Source organism: Nipponia nippon, unplaced genomic scaffold, assembly GCF_047370975.1.
Source record: "Nipponia nippon isolate SJK-2023a ecotype South Korea unplaced genomic scaffold, ASM4737097v1 scaffold_3, whole genome shotgun sequence".
In the NCBI taxonomy this organism is placed as follows: Eukaryota; Metazoa; Chordata; class Aves; order Pelecaniformes; family Threskiornithidae; genus Nipponia; species Nipponia nippon.
The window spans coordinates 41213106-41233167 of record NW_028262347.1 but is presented as its reverse complement, the minus strand read 5'-3'; the positions used below and the strand labels follow the sequence as shown (position 1 = coordinate 41233167).

Genomic DNA, 20062 nt, shown 5'->3' with positions numbered 1-20062 from the left:
TAGAAGACTGCATAGGTGGACCATATGCTTCATTAGGTCAACAATAGTCATTTTCCTTTTCCATCAAAAGACAATATACTTGAGCAGAATGTCTAACACTTCTGTTTCAAATGTAGAGAGTATCAGGTTTCTAGCTCAATTTTGAGAGAAAAGGCCATTACTTTCTATTCAGCACTCTAGTTAATTGATATAGACCAACCATATCACCTACTTTCATTCCAACTAAACATTATAAGTACGATTTTTAAAATGAAAAATTTCCTAGTTTAGCACATCCTACTGCAATCCAATCTTCCTACAGCCTGGCCAAGGATTCACACACAACCCTCTTCATGAACGCCATCTAAATCTATCACAGTATCCTCAGTGATATAATTTCTCTTTCTTCCAAACACTTCTATATTTGTTTTTCCACCATGCAGCTCTGATCTCCACATGCTAACTTTCGTAGTGCCATGCCATGCACAGAAAGTAACTCTACTGATATCCTGTTGACATATAGCCCCTATCCCATAATAAAAACCACAGTTCCCAATGCCTATACAAACATGAAGTTCATTGTGGGGCCAAGGCTTAAGCTTTTTTTTCTACATATGCTTCTTTAGGACAAAGCTACAGTTGCTGGTGTAAAAGGTTTCAGCTCCTGGTCAAAGTCTCTGATGAATCCTCTCAACTGTTAGATCTAGCAGGTTATTAATAATCTTCAGTAGTCTCTCTTAAAAAAAAAAAGTTCAAAAGCTAGAAGACATGGTCAAGAGGATTCTGGTTCCAACAATACTATTTTGCAGCAGAAATCAGTACTACCCTTCAAAAATCTGATATTCATAAGTGAACATTTCTGGTCAAGAACAGTATGATTAAGCTAACAAAAAGACAATCACTGGCAGCTCTGGAGAAGACAATCAGGGATGAGAGCTCTGCTCAAGCAGAGTGAAAGGAGCTATAATGATAACTACTTTAGCCATGGCTATCTAAAAAGTATTTTGGATTCATGCGCTTTTAGGCATTTAACCATCTCATACCAGGTAAAAGTTCACACAGTTTCCTGGTGATTCCCATAATTTCTGTGGAGTTTCTGTGTCTGTCAAAGATCTTACCCCATTTTATAAATCCTACAGAAGGATTCACCTCATCTTTTAGCCATCTGAAAATCAGAGATCAAATTCAAACTAGCCAGATGAGCTTCCTCTCTCTGAAGTCAGCAGAGAAACCTCCACTGGTACCTTTGCAGGGAAGATTTATTTCTCCTAACTTATGATAAAATGCATCATTTTCTGAAGGCACCTATGTTTCTCAAAAGGTAAAGAACATAGAGTAGACACTGCTTTTAGATGGCTAAAATTCAGTGCACCCACTTCTACACTGGTGCTAACTGCTCTAAATGAAGAGCAGCTTAGAAAAACATTATTTACAATCAGATGAAGGATTCTCATGGCTCAAAAAAAGCCCTGACATTTCCATTAAGTCTCCTACAATCCCACATCCTGTTATACTCTCAAAACAACAGCATCACCCCCTTTTTTCTTTTTTTTAATTAATCATTTAAAAGCCAAGCTGATTTAGCTGAGTAGCCAGTGGGGACGCTGTCGGATTTGGTCACCCTGTTACTACAGGCTAGCTCAACTACTACTGGCAACAGTACTACTATGGGAACATTTTCCTTGTTTGAGAGGTTTGGATTCTACTTATGTCACAATTAAGAAGGGAGGGAAATCGCTATATAATGAAAAGAAAACGTTTCACTCGGAAGAGGATTATTTCCACCAGGGCCCATTCATCTTTATTCTATATAAAGCTGCTCCATTCCTATATGTAACTTTTCCTGTCTCCTGCAAACAATATCAGACTTGTTGCACCAAGTCACCAGAGAGAGATCAGGTTCCCCTTAATAAACTTCCAAAACCAGTTACAATGCCCATTATGAGCTGTATTATACTAATTACTGGAATGAATTGGCTTACCATTTAACATAGTTTAGAGCAATACAGTAAGAAAAAGTCTGAAGTGAAGATTATTTTTTCCCTTGTTTCTTAACATCATATAATGGACTGATTTCCTCAGTTTGTTTCAGTTTAGTAACTCACATTTCCTTTTCATATTTCAAAGCATTGCTCTGAGAAAAAACATTGCTTTTTCCGATGGCTGCAGCTGGAATTTTTCCCTCTGGAGCCCTGACCAGTTGCTGTTTTGAAGTGCTCACAGCTTAAAAATTTTAAAAGAAAAAAAAAACAACCCACAACCTCAAAACAGAGGCTTCAAAGGTCAGGGTAAAAATGACATAGTTCATTCTGTGTACGAATGCTCTGTATCAACAAATAATGCTCTGTGTGCAGAGGCATTAGCCTTGTTTCAAGTACCTGGTCAAAGAAAATAGTAGCTTTCAATTCTGCTGCCTAAATATGGGTGATAGCCCCAATTGAGATGCTCAAAGTTATTACAAAAATCCATGTGGTGCTGTCAGGTATGGACCAGCCATGGACCAACAGGATCTCATCTGGAGGCCAGCAGGAGCAGCAGCTAGGGGTCTTCAGGATACCCCAAGGCATTTTAAACAGTAGCAGATAATTATGTTTAAGCATATGAATCAAGTCCTTAGTGCCTCCTCTCTCACCCTTCCTCATTCCAGAAGTCGTATGTCCCATTCCCAGGGCATCTCCCTTCTTACGCTTCCTTCTTCTCGATTCAGAACACCATACAACTAACAACTCATCCAGACTTAAGAGAGCCTAATGTTACTTTCCCTCTTTCCTACAGGGTTGTGATGGCTTCTCTCCCAGTGGAAGAAACTGGACATCTTTCAGAAAGACTGTGTATGGTTCAGACAGACACTACAGCTATGATGTCATAAGAACGCTATGAAACTATACAAGCCTTGCCATGCTAGAGGTCAGATCAGACCAGCATTTCTTAAATTTTCAGGTCGGCAACCTCTTAAGGGGCAACCAAACTGACAATCATTTTCAACTACTGTAAAAACACAACCAAAAAAGTGCTAATTATTGTTTTCATTTTACAGATGGAGAAGGAAAAATGAGCTATCTTGCTTGCTGTAATACAGCAATTCCAGGTCAGAGTTGGACAGATGGCAGGAAGAGGCTACCTTGCTAGGGAGAAAGACAAAGTACGAGGGCAGGAATTGTGAAACTTTTAGCAGAACTAAAGCAGAGAATGCAGGCAACAACATGGAGGTTCATCACAGAAGGAGCAGCAAAGACAGGAGGAAGGACAAACAGAGAGGAAGTAAGAAAGCAGTAGCAGCAGAAAGAGCACTCATGAAGCTGATGGAAGATCAAGCAGGGCAGAAGGCAATATGGCAATGAACAGGTTAGGAACATGTCAAAGAGTCAAGCTAATAGTAAAGCAATTAAATCAAAACAAACAGTTCATCACTAGTGCTCACAACAAGTCACTTGGCCATCCTACAACAGCATTTCACGCTTTTATTCTCCGCCTGCATTGCCTCACACAGCAACAGGCAGCAGCACTCTCTCTCACCAATATATTCACAGTCAAGTCAGTGAATGGACTGGAGGTACACGAGTTTCCTTTAAAAATCAGGAACAGCTCCCTGTTGAACTTTTTGTTTACATAGCTGGTTTTTACATCATAAGAAAGAGTTTAAATTCTTCCATGACACACTTCAAAAACTAAATCCTGTTCTCCAAAAATATTCAAAGAGCAAATGTTAATGGTCTAATTTTGTTTTCCATTGTGCAGCACGTACACTAAATCCCTTGGAAAATCATTTTCTGAGACTTTACATTCACAACTTTAAAGTGTTTTATGCTGCATAATGAAAAAAAGACCATATCATTTTTGCATGAACCAGGCAATTAGTACCTTGAACATACCTGTAAGAAAAAAAAAACATAAAATATATCAGATGTAACCCCAAAGTTTGCTGTATAGCAAATCTACAGAAAGAGACCTCCTAAAGTCTAGGGGAAAAAAAATCTTTTTAAACAAATATTTTAACACTGTAGTGCTCACACAAATTGCAGTATTTATAAATTAAATATTGATTCATATCCACTGACCTCAAGACAAAACAGCAAGGGGATTTACTTTCACCCACCCTTTCTGTAACATATGCAGCCATGTCCCAAAGTGGATTCTTCATCTATTCATATTTCTACCTTTCAGGACACTTTCAATGGGGAATTAAAAGCTTTCTGAGAAGCCCAAGTTCTTCCCAACCCTATTCACAACTCTTCATCATTGAACTACCTTAGATATGCCTCCTTCCCAGGTCTGCACATTGTAAAAGTTTAGTGGTACAAATGACATTTAATTTAAGTTCAGGGGTTAGAATAGAATAGAATAGAATAGAATAGAATAGAATAGAATAGAATAGAATAGAATAGAATAGAATATTTCAGTTGGAAGGGACCTACAACAATCATCTAGTCCAACTGCCTGACCACTTCAGGGCTGACCAAAAGTTAAAGCATGTTATTAAGGGCATTGTCCAAATGCCTGCTAAACACTGACAGGTTTGGGGCATCCACCGCCTCCCTAGGAAGCCTGTTCCAGTCTTTGACCACCCTCTTGGTAAAGAAATGCTTCCTAATGTTCAGTCTAAACCTTCACTGGCGCAGCTTTGAACCATTCCTACGTGCCCTATCCCTGGATACCAGACAAGAGATCAGCACCTCCCTCTCCACTTCCCCTCCTCAGGAAGCTGGAGAGAGCAAGGAGGTCGCCCCTCAGCCTCCTTTTCTCCAAACTAGACAAACACAAAGTCCTTAGCCATTCCTCATAGAACATGCCTTCCAGCCCTTTCACCAGCTTTGTTGCCCTCCTCTGGACGCATTCAAGGACCTTTACATCCTTCTTAAATTGCAGGGCCCAGAACTGCACACAGTACTCAAGGTGAGGCTGCACCAACACTAAATATAGCAGGATAATCACCTCTTTTGACCGGCTGGTTATGCTGTGTTTGATGCACCCCAGGACGCGGTTTGCCCTCTTGGCTGCCAGGGCACAATGCTGACTCATATTGCGCCTACTGTCAACCAGCACCCCCAGGTCCCTTTCTGCAGGGCTGCTCTCCAACCACTCCTCTCCCAATTTATACTTGTGTCTGGTGTTACTCTGTCCCAGTTGCAGAAGTCAGCATTTGTTCTTGTTAAATTTCAAGCCATTGATGATTGCCCAATGCTCCCATCTATCTAGATCCCTCTGCAAGGTCTCCTGTCCCTTGAGAGAGTCAACAGTACCTGTCAGTTTGGTATCATCAGCAAACTTGCTAATGGTTAATAAAACATTTTTTCTCTTACCTAGGCAGTTCCAGCAGAAGACTCTGCCTATATAAGATTCGAACCATCCCCTGGAAGATCTCCTCTCCACTAACGAAATAAGGAACCTAGGGAAATCAGCTTGCTAATTTAGACATGTCAGTTGAGTGCCTAAAGTTGAACGAATCCAAGCAAAGTGCCTTTGAGTTAGGCACTGTGTGTCTGACCCTTGAGACAGCCGAGTTCCTTCACACAAACCATAGTCGTTACACTAATCACTTGGGTGTCTAAGTACAGTACTCAGAATAAATTGAGTTGTAAAATGAGTTTTCAGAGAAGCAGTAAATGCATCCCACTAACACTGTGATACTGCAATGTTGTTAAGGGGAGGAAAACCAAGGTCCAGAAACCCAAAAATCTTCATGCAAGCGGCTCATTTATGCACCACACATGAAGTTTTGTCAGTCTTTCATAACTGGAGCCTTATAAAGTTTCCCAGTTCCAGTACATGAAGTATTCTGGAAAAGAGATTCTGTGGCCCTTTAGTAGAAACACTTGGGAAACTGGAAGACTGTGAACATATGGATAACCTTGCCAGCTCAGACAAAAAGAATGCCTAGCTCAGTATTCTCCTCTCCAACAGCAGCCACAAGCAGGTGTTTAGGAAAAAGTAAGACCAGGGAAGTGTAAATAGCACTCTCTTGAGTATTTCCTAGCTTCTATTTTCAAACCACGGGATTTCCTCCCATGGAGCACCTCTCTAAGTACTTGCCCATTGTGGGGGTCGGTCTCTTCTCCCAAGTAACAAGCCATAGGACGAGAGGAAATGGCCTCAAGCTGCACCAGGGGAAGTTTAGGTTGGATATTAGAAAAAACTTCTTCACCAAAAGGGTAGTCAGGCACTGGCACAGGCTGCCCAGGGAAGTGGTTGAGTCTCCATCCCTGGAGGTATTCAAAAGATGGGTAGACGTGGTGCTTGAGGACATGGTTTAGTGGTGGACTTGGCAGTGCTAGGTTAACGGTTGGACTCGATGATCTTAAGGGTCTTTTCCAACCTTAACGATTCTATGATTCTATGTCTGTCTTTGGACCTGTATAATCTTTTTGCATCTACAATCTCTTTTGACGAAGTGTTTCACAAATCTACCACCTGCTGCAGCAACAGTGATCTTTTTGTGTTCTCTGCACCTGTCTCCTGCTAACCTCACTGGGTGGCCCTTGAGTCTTGGTTCGAAAAGGCAGTCAGCCCCTCCACCCCAAACCATTCACAACTTCAGAGTCACAACTGTCCACATGCAAAGAGTGCTTGCTTACCTAATCATTCCCCATAGGGAAACTATTCCAGTCTCAAAGATCCACATGAGAAAAAGCTCCATGCATACAAAGAAATTTTTTTGTGTACTGCAAACTGGCTTAAAAATAAATATGTGATAAAAACACAGAAATATATTTTATATTTACCAGCCATAGAAACACAATTAAAAACCCTACTGCTTATCTTTTTAGAATTAAATAAACCCCAATGCTTTATCCACCTCTCATTTTAACTAGTTTTTATAATAATATTATAATCTTTGAAAAATCTGGGTCTTTTAAAGACGTGACTTATTTTTCCAAAATTAAATTCATTCAAAAATTATTAGTTTAAAACCCTACACAAGCACCTTCCAGTTCAGAGTATGAGGTGGGGAAAAAAGCACATATCTACAAGCTAAGTAGAACTTTTAACTGTGGAAATTGGTTATTCAAATAAGAAAAATCCCCAATTCACATTCATTACCAGAATCCACATCAATTGCCAAACAAATCCACTATTCCAGTGCATTCAGAATTCAGTACAGGGCATATAAAACCTAAAAAATCTTAGTCATTGGGTGACAAAAAGGTTCCCCCAGATTCTCCACAGTTCCCAACAGTAACAGAGGTTTCCAAGAAGTCAGAGGAGCCCACAACTGGCAACAGCAACCACAGACATCTGACTGGATGTAAGTACAGTAAAAAAGCGTGGTCAAAACCAGTCAAATAGTCAAGAGTGTCAGGAGAAAGTGGTTCCTATAGAGACATTCACTAGCTGATTTATTACAATCTCAGATGAGGAGCACTAGTTTCAAATGCCAAGGATCCGTGGGAATGGACCTCAATGACATAAGAAGTGAACAAATGAACACAGGTCCCTCTGATATAGCAACACATCTGAAGCACCTGAACGTCCTCAGATACTCCTACCATACAGAGAGTTCGAATGGATGACCGCATAGACGACGGAAGTGCTTCACCAAGGGTTGCAGGTCCTTTGTCCCCACACACGCTCCCCAGTATACAGCACTGACACTAACATACTGCTCAGTAGCTCACACAGCACCTGCATAGTAAGTTGGTCAGTATTTCAACAACAGAATTCTTTTGAAAAAATAAAGTGTATTTTCAACCAAAGTAATTACATTTTTGTTAGAACTAGACAATATATGAACCAAAATTTTTCATTTTTTAAAACATCTACGTTTGAAATAGAACATTTTCTACAAAACTGACACTGTCATTTAAAAGCTTTTTAAACTACGTTTTTCAATTTTTACTCCCACTTGAAGGCATTTCACATTTCATTTATAAATAAAATGAAAAACTCCTAAAATGTCCCACACAGAAAATTCTGATTTATCTTAAAACCTTAAGGAAGTACGCAATCCTTTGCAGTGGTGGCAGCAGTGTCTCAGGTGATAGTCCCGAGGTTTCAGAGAGCACAGGCGTGTTTTCTGTATCAACGCATCCTCCTGATGCACACTCCTTTCACTGCTGTAGCTAATGCTGTTTTGCCTCTTCCCTCAGAAAATTCTTTAAAACTACTGCAAAATCACTAGCATAGAAAGAGTACAGTGTTTTCATTTTGATTCTTTCTATTCACCCATCAGACTATTGTCCCTAACTTTCTATTTTCCAGTAAAAAGAAATATTCAGGTTAAAGACACTAGCACATGTTTAAAAGTAGTGATCTTAGTGTTCCGCTGAACTGGAAAGAAACATGCCTATGTTCATATGCAAATCAAATTTTCAAAAATATTTACATCATAGAGAGTTTTGAAGTTTTCCTTATATTTACATTAAATAAATTTAACGTTATTATAGCATAACAAACTTTGCAAACTATTTCCTATAGTGTCATTACAGCATAACTAAAATTTTCAAGCTGTTTTTCATATTAACTCAACAATTTTACTACAAATACTTGACGAAAAAATACAATTTTACTTGTGACTATTCCTCCTGTTCTATTCCAAAGAGATCCAAACTGGGACATATTTATTTCCAATGAGGTATTTTCAAAAGATATGCCACAGCATAATGATAACGCATACAGCACGTTGAGTTGAAAGACCGTATGTTGCAATTGTGAAAGATATTCTGAAGCAGATACAGTCGCTACTGCCTGCTGCTACCTGGCATCCTCAGTAAACTACCTGAAGTAATGATTGGAGTCCCACTGTTCGTCCTTTATATTCACTTGAAAGTTTTTTATTATTTTTTTCCTTCTAAAATTTTGGCACCGGCAAGTCTATAACTTCCTTTATGAAATCATCGTTACATACCTGAAGCCAGGTATAAAAGGACACACACAATGTCTGATGCATGTGCCATTTTTAACCCATCTGCATATTTCTCCAAGAGAACACTGCCTGTAACCCATCATTTAAAGATGACAAGAAACAAATGCCACAACATTCTTATAAAAAATTCATGGAAGACCCTCATCTAGCAACATCAGTTACTTTATCTATGTCCTACACCATTAGCTGTAAGACTAATAAAGCTACTCAGTAGGCAAGGGATTTAATGAAATATACCCTGAGTTCCTGGGAGGATCACCTGTGGTTCCAACTCTAACACTTCTGATCAAATACAAGCTCTCTTCCTGCTGCTGAGCAATAGGCTTTTCTGGATCTTGATCAAACATGCTCTAAAGAGGGAGGGTGTAATAATATGGTGTAAAGTATTCAAGTGTGTAGGAGAACAATTGATTGTGGTGAAAGGGAGGAGGAGAAGAAACTATTTAAAAAATAACAGAAATTGACAGCTTTTACATTTAGGTCACTTGAGCAGCAAAACAAGTTCACAGCAATTCTTTCAATAAGCAACAATTCAATTAAGCATATGTACTAATCATCACTAATAAGCCACATAAGCCAGCATAAAAAAAATACTGCCTTGCACTGTTACAGGTTCCCAGTTTCCACAAATATTTTCTATTTTGTTCCCCATCTAAGGCTGAGGCATCAAGATACAAATATTACAGAACAAACATCTCCCAGTGGCTATCTAATGAAAGTAAGGACCAAAATAAACAGCATCCAAAAAACCCAACCCACTTATCAGTGAAAGATCTCAAGTTCTTTTCCTAGACTGCCACTGCCTAACAAATTTAAGTACTGTCTGCTTCCTGCTGCTTTCAGTGCAAGGCTGGAAAGGGGACAATTGGACTTCCCTTCCTCTGCAAGAAAGAGATGAAAAATTCCTTACTTATTGATCCTTCTAAACAAACATTCCTTCTTAACTTGAACATATCTTACCTTGAAATCTAGTACACTCCAGTCTTAAATTTCCTTTAAAAAAGCTGAATTAATCGCCCATTTCTGGGTGAACTTCATGTGCTAGGGAAAATCTTACCTAATTTTGGCAGGGAATAGGGCACTTTAAAATAATCTTCATAAAATTCAATGAGTCTCCTTGTAATATTTAGAGCATAGTCCCCCGATCCTCTTCGGATTGCATCAGGCCTTGCATATAACCGTACCTGTTAATAAACAAAGTGAAAGACTGATCATTTCATCATCTACATTTTAAAGCTATCCTACCTGTAGAGGTGAACTATTCTAAGGTTGTTGTGAGGTGGCAGGATAATTCTCTTAAAGCCAAATGTGACTGTTGTACGTTTGTCAAAATACGTCATAGCTGAAAACCAGAACTTCCACAATTAAGGTTACAAAGTTGAGAAGTCACAATCTCCTACTTGTTTGTGTTGCCAAATAAAAGACTTAACACTCCTTGCATCAAAATAAATATTCAAAGAAAAACACTTGCATGTGTTTGCTAGAGATATGATGGGAGAGTGGATTAGTATAATGGTTCTCTGCCTACACTGAATGTAGGCAGGATGCAGTGGCTCAGTAGGAGAGAAGTTCACGGTTTGTTAAAGGCACATTATATCAAGCCCTGAAAGTATTAGTAGACTGTGGAGAAAAAAAAAAAAAAAATCGTTCTCTTTTCTTTTCTCTGGCAGTGACACAGTTACCCTCGATGAGGTATGGAACACTGCAAAAACAACCATTTATAAGCTCATTCATGTACACAAACAATTAACATTCCTGAAACCTCCATGACTGCTTCAGGCCTCTGTTTTCAGAAAGTCGTAAGTTAAAGCTGTTTATACAAGCCACAGACTGCTGTGTTCAGTACAAAACAGCTCACACGTCTGACTACATGGAGCACCCAAGTGAACAGAACTCACCTTCATAATTCAGCACCCAAGTGTGACCAGCTTCCCTCCCCATCAACGAGGCAGCGGAAAGCACGACCAGGTTATTCATTATTCCCTGTCCTTAACGGTCCTTAACATTTCCGTAGTGCAAAGACGACATACAGCTAATGAGAACTGTTAACCCAGAAAGGGATAGAAAGGAGAGACACTTGTCGCTCTCCCTCCTCATACGCAGTCTGATGGACGTAGCCAAGGGGAAGCAGTGTGTGCTTTGTCTCTAGTGGCTGTGGCAGAAGGTCTCTCCCTGAAGTACATAATGACCTGATACAAACGAGACTCTACTAAATGTCAGTCCTAATAATAATATCTGACTTGCTAATACTTTCTGTTGGTAGGATTAAATCCCAGCCAGGGTTCCGAGGAAAGCAGCAGGGCAGAAATCAGAAAATATCAACACAAACATGAAGCAGAAGTATCAATTTTGAAATGTTTCTAAATGCTCTATTCTGGACCAAGAAAAGCCAATGGGATTTTCGGCTTCAGTGAAAGCACTACTAAGTATTGCTTTACTACTCTTCCTGAACCAGTTCAGTTACCCAAGTGGAAACCAGATATCAAACCTCAGTACACTGTACCTGTCAGTTCTGTTTTAACCCACTATCTCTTTGTTTTCAGTATTCAGACACATTATTTTGCTTTGTTACTATGCCCATCTTTATATTTTTAATCTTTGTGTTGTATTAGACTCAGTGCAAAATTGTCCTGGTTTCAGCTGGGATAATTTTCTTCCTAGCAGCTGGTATAGTGCTGTGTTTTGGATTCAGATGAAAATAATGCTGGTAACAAACTTATGTTTCAGTTCTTGTTGAGCAGTGCTTACGCTAAGTCAAAGATTTTTCAGCTTCTCATACTGCCCTGCCAGCAAGGAGGCTGGGGGGGGCACAAGAAGCTCAGAGGGGGCACAGCCAGGACAGCTGACCCAAGCTGGCCAAAGGGATATTCCATAGCATATGACGTCATGCTGAACAAAAAACTGGGGAGAGTTGGCTGGGGGGGGTGCGGCCACTGCTCGGGAACTGGCTGGGCATCGGTCAGTGGGTGGTGAGCAATTGCATTGTGCATCACTTGTTTTGTATACTCTTTTATAATTATTATTATTATTTTCCCACCCTTTTCTGTCCTGTTAAATTGTCTTTATCTCAACTCACAAGTTTTACCTTTTTTCCCCGATTCTCTTCCCCATCCCACTGAGGGGGAGTGAGCGAGCGGCTGTGTGGTGTTTAACTGCCTGCCGGGTTAAACCACGACAGCAATCAACCATACATAGTTATCATTTGTAATGTAAAACAGATAACACTGTAACCTAATGAGACATGTAATAAGGCAGACTTCTCATAATCACCACCTGAAAGCATATAAACCATTATCTGAGCACTTCCAAGTCACTATTTTTGTTTATTGCTTCCTTCCAAAGTTAACAGTGACATGTACATTAAATGTTCCCTTCTCTGTTAAACTAAATATATTTTTTAATAAAATAGATATTAACCACAGAGATCCTAATTCAAACGTCTCAAAACCTTTAGTTTATGGAAGGATGGCAAGAATCACAATTAGATTTGTGATGAACACTGTTTTGTATCATTAAACCTTTATACACAATTTTGCATAATTGCTTTACTGGCACAGTTGACTGTATCAGCAAATTAGGAAAAAAAGAGTCAGCCAACCAAGTATGCAAAAAATCATTCAATTTGACAGTGGCCAAATGTGTCCATAATAAGGAATAGGACAACAGAAGGGAAGAAAAAAATAGGTATACACAGGAAAAATCAAGGTTCAACTTACTGCATTACAACGTGTGTCTTTTGGCAAATGCAGAAAAGGTATTTAATGGTGTCTGAGATGGAGCCCAGGTACCAAAGCTCAAAAACCGCAATGCTGCAAACTTTCATTTGCCACCTGCCTAACGCTGAATATAGTTTTATTTTGCCTGTAAAGTTTCCCTGGGTGCCTCTCTGCCTGCCTACAACAGTTCTGGACTGCCAGGGCTGCATGGCTCACACCGAGGTCACCCCTAAGCTGGAACACAGTTCACAAATTACCCTTGCCTTTGCCCAGGTCTCTCAGGGGCTTTGAGGCAACAGGCATGGCTGAAGCATGCCAGCCATCTTCAAATGCTGAACGTGAAACGCATGCATCTTTTAAGTACAGAGGCAATGCATGTGTACTTCAAATGCTGAACGTGAAATGTATGGAGGAACCTTAGAGGCACCATTGCAGGCTTACTTCTGGCCTCAGCAAATTCCCTCTTGGTTAGCAGAGGGCTACCGCAGGGGATGGTCTGTGACACTCTGCCTATCTGGCTGGCTGTTTTGGATGACACCTTCTCAGGTGTCATTCACGATATAAGGAGCTTGGTCCAGAGTTCAGTCCAAAGGCTGGCACCTATAAGCTTGAAACTGAAGTCCCTAACTTTCACACACTGATGTCCTTTAATGTGCATGGGCTTATCTTGACCATGCTTTACCTCCAAGTCCATAAAATGGGGATTATATTACCTCCTTAGCTTATACGAACATTCTGAGTGTTAAGTAATAAAGTTTTCAGATACTGCTCCAAAGCGGAGCTTAAGTAAATAAAACAGAATGAAGATTAAGACATGAGATTTGTTTAGCATATTTTTTTTGTTTTTTTACTGCTTTCATTCAAAAGGCAGATAGGTTGTGTTACTTTGTAACTATGTTGGACTGAACAATAATGCGTAATTATGATATACTTTCCCACAGGCTGTTTGATAACTATACTAAGAATTCAATGTTAAATTAATTTGAATAAGAAAAAGAACAGAAAATCTTCTGCAGGGTCAGACTTAAATATAAATAAAAGTAGTATGTGTTCTCCTACAAAAGATAAATAGGTTTCTAGCTTAGGTGCATAATTCATCACTCACTGCAATGGCACCTACTGCCCTGCAAATATTAGTGAAGCTCTTTTTCACAACCGTTGCAAGATTAGGTTATGCTATTATTTTCATGTAAGAAGTCAGAGAACAAAGAGAGACCAAGACTAATTCTGGGTGCCTATCTTGACAACTCTCAATGTCAAGTATACTTAACAGTTTTATTGCACACACATAAAGCACTGTTCCCATTATATCCTACTGCAGTGGTGAACACTATACAGCTTTGAGTCTGGTCACAGGTGCCTTAGTTTGGGTATTAAGAAAATTAGTAACACACGATTAGTGACTAAATGAGACTGTGTCAGTTTATGTGATTTGGTCGACATTTCATAGCAGCTCTGGTGGCAGAGGCAGGGAGGTAATTCAAAGATGGCATTCAGCCTCGCAGCCACCTGACAGCCTGCACCAAGCACCTTCCACGTTTGGGAATTAATAAAGTCAGGGCTGTGCAGACAACAGGCATAGTCACAGGACATTGGTGTTGTCCTGATGCAGCGTAGTTCCCTATATGTCTAAATGACAAAAATCCCAGAAAAATATTATGAGGCATCATATTAGTAATGACACTGTCATAATACCTATGAATATAACAAAGTTCACACGATCAACCTAAATTCTGGGATTTTTTTCTTAACTCCTTTGCACCTACATTTGCAACCATTACCAATCTTTCAACAGAAGTTCTGACTACTAAGAAAAAAAAAAAAATCCAAACCTCTTCTTTGTCTCTCAAATGGAACCAGACTGATCGTCTCCTTCCTACCACAACTCTGAGTAACTAGGTTTGCACCTGCAGCCCTACAACCCAGACCTCCCCTTTGACAGGTGCATAAGATGCCGTTGTTCCCATACCGCACAGCCACTGATGGAGGAGACCAGATACACTTTGCTAGAAATCATTTTCACTCTTCTTAAAGCAGAGCAAGAAGTTATTAGAGATCCTAAATGAAATCGCTGCAATGGATATTTTCTCATTCTTTTCTAAAGCGAGCAAAAATGTGAGTTGTTTCCCCTTGTTTCCTTTCCAGAAGCCCTCAGCTATTTTCATTAGAACTTTAAATAAAGACAATGCAATAGCCACACTCAGATACCACCACAGAAAAATCATCCTGAAGGATTAATTTAAAAATATTAGTAACCTAACCCAAGTTCGTAGAATGACTGTGGCAGCATTATCAGATAAAATACTAAAATATTCCTGAAACTTGTATGGTAAATTCCATGTATTTGTTGTAAGTGATCAGGAGTCTACTTCTCTGTAGTCAGTCAAAAGTATTTGCTGTACAAAAAGAGTACTTGCACAAATAATTTGTACATATTGCAACATTTTCTGTAGTCTCTCTTAATATTTCGGCGTTTGTTACATAAAATAAGTCCAGGTAATTTAAATATATTTGTAATACCAGGTCGCCAGTACAGATACACGTGATTATAAAATGAGAGCTGTTTCCCATAGTGAGGGACAGTTGTGATATAAGCTAAGAAATATGCAACAGATTTAGAACAACTCACATCTAACTAAAGTCAGATTATTAACTACTGTGCATGAGAAAATCTTCCTGTCTACAGTAGGTAAAAATTATTCATGAAAAAGAAAGTTAGCACTTAAAAAGAAAAAAAAAAAAAGAGTTTTTCTTGTCTTATTACCTCAGAGTGTTTCAAAAAATGTGAATTAGTAACTATATACAAGGTACAATGGGTAAATTCGGACAAGTACAAACTGTAAACAGCAATGAACATCTTAATTTCTGGTGACTAGTATGTTCACTGGAAGTGTTTCCACTGTACAAAAGACTAGTGATAATTTCAACACATAATAAACAGAGGAATGGGTTCAGAAAAAGTAGAACTGCTCTATTTTGACATTTTAAAATCACAACTTTTTTTTCTTTCTTCTTTTTTGGCATTAAAAGTGAAGTATGTGAAAAAAAGAAAAGGATGAAAGGGATGAAGAACAGTAAGGAAAAACCTGCAGTCATTTTTTCACATTCTGTGAAATATTTCAGGTCAAACTGAAGGCTTTGTTCTGTTCTGCTTTGCAGGTAGGAGGAATATGGAATACATTCAGCATTTCGACCATGGAAATAAAAAGTCAAAATCCATTATTTACGCATGTCTAATTGAAAAAAGACTGTTGTCCAACCTTCTCCCTCTGCAGGAATTCACCAAAGATGAAGGAAGACCAGAGACAAACACAGTATGTTCTCCCTCTGGCACTAGAGGAAGACACTAATAACCTTTGCTAGAGGTGCCACACGCCTGCCAACCTGCTTCCCCAGGGAACGAAGGAAGCTGACAACCTGGTAGAAATCAGGATGTTACAGCAAGAGGCTTGCAGGCCTGAAGCATGCCATACAGCAGAGCCCACCTCTTACCTTAGAATTAAATATCCACTTTTACATCTGAAGCCTGCTCTTGAAGACATTATTCTCTATGCCACCTTCTATTTTATGCATGCATCCCCTTTGAAGCCTTCATTCTTACAGTGTCATCTTTTTAGGGGAGTGTCACCTGGCTTCATATAAAGACATATTTTTATTCTTTTATTTATTGTAACAGTAAAGTTTGCTGATCACAATAATCCCATGTAATACTCTGCATTAATTCTGCAAGGCACCTTTTCTTTAAATGTTTACCCATTTTTTTTCCATGTTTTAAGAGGACTCCAACTGCCATCACTGCCTTCCCTGATGCCCTGGGGGGATCACAGCTCACTGGATGAGAAATACTGCTCCAAGGGAATAAAGTGCACCTCTGTTTTAGGAAGGGAAGGCCTGTGAGAGCAGATGGCTCATTGGGCTCTAACGACCTAACACAACACCCGCTGACTTCAACTGAATGACTCCTGTTAACTACAGGGGCTTTAAATCAGACTTCCAGAGGAGGCATGACCAGTCCAGCCCCTGGGCTAGGGACAATTATGCCAAGGCAAGCTTCACCAAGAGCATCTGCCATGTCTACAGTCCATGTTTTTAGATCACCACTTGAATAGTCCTTGCTAGGCAGTACACAGGAAAAAAAGAAAAAAAAAATAGTCCTTTAACTGGCGGTACTCTGGTCATGACCACTGGTAGTTCGGCTCATGAGAAGCAGGATAATTGACTGGATCCTAACTTTATATCCCACGTGCTATGAGGAAAATAGCTCTCTGCTTCTTGAAAGCATCCTGACATAGAATTTACGGGGCAGTAACCATGGCTGTATCTCTGCCACAGCATCAGGTACGAAGCCAGCTTTGTTGCTGACGAGGGGAGAAGATGCATCTGTAATCCCTGCCCTTGCTTCACACCATCTGACACCGTGGATTTTGCCACACACGTGACTACACAAAACCACTCCCGAAGGTACCCCCAGCCACGGAAAGCCTTTGCCCAGCCCTGAATGCCATCACATCACATAGGCCTGTGGGACCACAAGAGATCTGAATCTCTCCCTCCTTTATCTTGGCACTATTACAGCATCTTTCCAAGCAAACGTGGCTAATGTTCCAAGGATGGCATCTACCTATTTTGCTACTGTTTAGATTTCCCCTCCACCTTTTTTCTATCTTTGGTCCATTTTGCTACATGTACTTAAGTTTGAACAGACTGGGAGCAAATGGGGGTATGGAAATTGAGCAAAAGTCTCATCACAACCTTAAATCTTGTTTTCTCAGGCAAACACAGATTAGGCAACTTTGTATCAACACAGGAATCCACTTCACAATTAAGGATAGTTTCCCCTCCCACCTACTTCAAGCAGAATTAAAAGTAACTTTGTCAGGTGTTTTAAAGCAGCTCAGAGTGCTTCTCCGTTATGAAACAGATGTTTGTGCACATCAACTGGTGTCAGCAATGCCACCCTGGGAATAATGCTTGTTCTTTAATCCCTTCCTCAAAGCCAGCAGACTCCACATGAAGCACTGTTCTTGGGAGGCCCCTCCAAACTACCTCCAGCCCAGTGCTGGTACATCTGGGGTCTCACTCATGATGGTTTAAAAATCTCAGTTCAGGAAACACTTACGCATATGTTTAATTTTAAATATGTTTTTAACCTCAAACACGCATTTACATGTTTCAGAAGACCTTAACATTTCAATAGAGCGGCTGCTTAAAATTTTATAAAGTGGGAGGAAATCATCTTATGCTCTCTATTTCAAGATCCATAATACTTCTGCAGCAAGTAACACTCAGCTAAAAAACACATGCATTGCCTCTGTACTTAAAAGATTCAATTTACTTGATAATCTGAGATCTCTTTCATGTTTATTTTGCTCACTGATTATTTTAGGCACAGGCATTGGTTTTATTATTGTTACAGAGATAAACATATGTTCACATTACACCTTTAATATAGCAGACAGACGTCTGGATGCAACAGTGTTGGCTGTGACCTCCCTGGGTCACTTCTGCAAACAAGGCATTGCATCTCAAATGAGTTTTTAAATCTAATAAATTCAAAAGAAATAACACTTCACTACATATGCGAACAAGCTACAAGCCACGTTCCACCAAGAAACAGTATGAGTTGTTTCACATGTGTGCATAACTCCATGAGTTTTGTGTGTTCAAATGCAATAGGTTTTGCAACTGAGTGAGGATACACCGACAAGGGAAGGAGAGAAAGAGAGAGGTAGCTGTCATGAAATATCAATTCTGCTGTAGTGAACATAGTTAAAATTGATAATGGGAAGAAATGACAGAAAAATGTCTTGTTTCAATCTCTTATTCATTATTCATCACGGACAATAGCCAAAAGTGACTGTATGGTAATGAAATGCGTTTACTGAATACCGAAGGGACAGCTCATCTTTATAAAGGGATGACTTTTCTCCAAACTGAGCAGTGACACACAGCACTGCACTGAGCCTTTTTTGGATACAATTATAACCAAAAATGTTTTAATAAATTTAGGAATTTTTTTTTAAAGCTGGCTGGAAACAGTGACAGTTTAATGACCTAATACTTTCTGAAGAAACACTGTTTTGCTGGAGATTGGGTGGAAGTTTTTTTAAAGTAAACAAACATTATCTTTGCATCCTCATTCGAGACAGCTTTCACTGGTTTAGCAAACGAGTTAAAATAAGAGAAGTCACCACTAAAAATAAAGTTTGTATGAAAGAAATGGTCACAGAGGGAGTTATACTGGTAGAGAGATTTCTCAGGAAACTAAATGCAAGCACAGAGGTGCCTGAACATTGTTGCAGGGCAAGGGGAAAGAGGCTTCGAACAGACACAGCAGATGTTCCTGGATAAAAATTCATAGCATGACCCTGAAGGAGAAAGAAGTGAAAGAAACTTCTGGGGTTTCAGCTGACAGCGGGAAACTGAGGAATATTAAGCAAAGAGATTGCCGTGTATTTTCAGAGTTGTGAATGGGGGAGGAGGGAAATAGTTCTGTGCACCTCCTTTCTAAATAAACATGACTGCATGGGAGAAGCACCTAGTCGCCTCATCAATTTCTCATCTGAACAAAACCAAATGCAAGTGTTTGCTGAGTGCTCCAGCCAAAGGTGCAACAATATGTTCCACCAGGAGGCAAAACTGTCATGCAGACTTGCTACAATTTCTAACTTGAGAAGAGAACATAAAATACTTTGGAAAGTTAATGAGCTGCACTGACATATAAATCTGACCAATGCTCAGCTGGCATAAAATAAAATACTGGCTATGTCACTGACCACAGTGCCATTAAGATTAATTTAGAGCGCTCAAGATCTGTATCATCTTGTTGAAATGGCTCAGGGACAGAAAGTGAACATGTTAACAACTAATGTATAGCAAATGTAATTACGGACACCATTTCATAGCCATTTCAGCCAACTAAGACTGCCGCGATCCCACCACTACATACTCAGTCATTCAGCCTCGACTCTTCCCTCACATCAGCACTAAAGCTCATCTCACCTCACAGGAATCTTTCAACCAGATGAGTGGGCTAACTGTGCCAGCCAGGTGGTTAATGCCCCGGCAGCCCAGCTTCCTCACCTGGCCACCCGTCAGGTCAGTGCTAGAGCCAGCACGAGAAAGCGTCTGTGAAGAGAAGAGACGACCCCGACAGACGGGACACAGATAAATTTGAATCACTACAGAACTTCAACCTAGGAGGAAAAACTTCACTGTTGTGGGGAATTTAGTGTCTAAACCGTTGAGATTCCCAGTGGTTAAAGCTCCTTCCAGTTCTTTGCAGAAGGTGAAAAATGAGCATAGCTTTAAGAAACAAAGCACAAAGACTTGTATTATTTACCTCTTACACATAAAAACTCTGTATGCAACACCAGTGGCAAAATGATGTGAGAATGGCTTTTTCCTCCAGCAAAAATCTGCAGTAAATGTATCCCGAGGGTTAACGCCAGTTTCCATTTCCTTTGGCTGAACTGGGATTGGATGGACATTTAAAAGAATTCTCTTA

The 20062-nt window shown here is 39.8% G+C and overlaps 1 protein-coding gene across 2 annotated transcripts in view; it reads right to left on the bottom strand.

Moving 5' to 3' along the window:
- The window catches only part of TRHDE (thyrotropin releasing hormone degrading enzyme), a 223567-nt gene that overhangs the window by 173062 nt on the left and 30443 nt on the right, over window positions 1-20062 (bottom strand). For both annotated transcript variants that reach the window (XM_009463186.2, XM_087766876.1), the window contains exon 3: window positions 9897-10023. In XM_009463186.2, the coding sequence (XP_009461461.2) occupies window positions 9897-10023 (127 nt within the window). The remainder of the gene's footprint in view (window positions 1-9896; window positions 10024-20062) is intronic.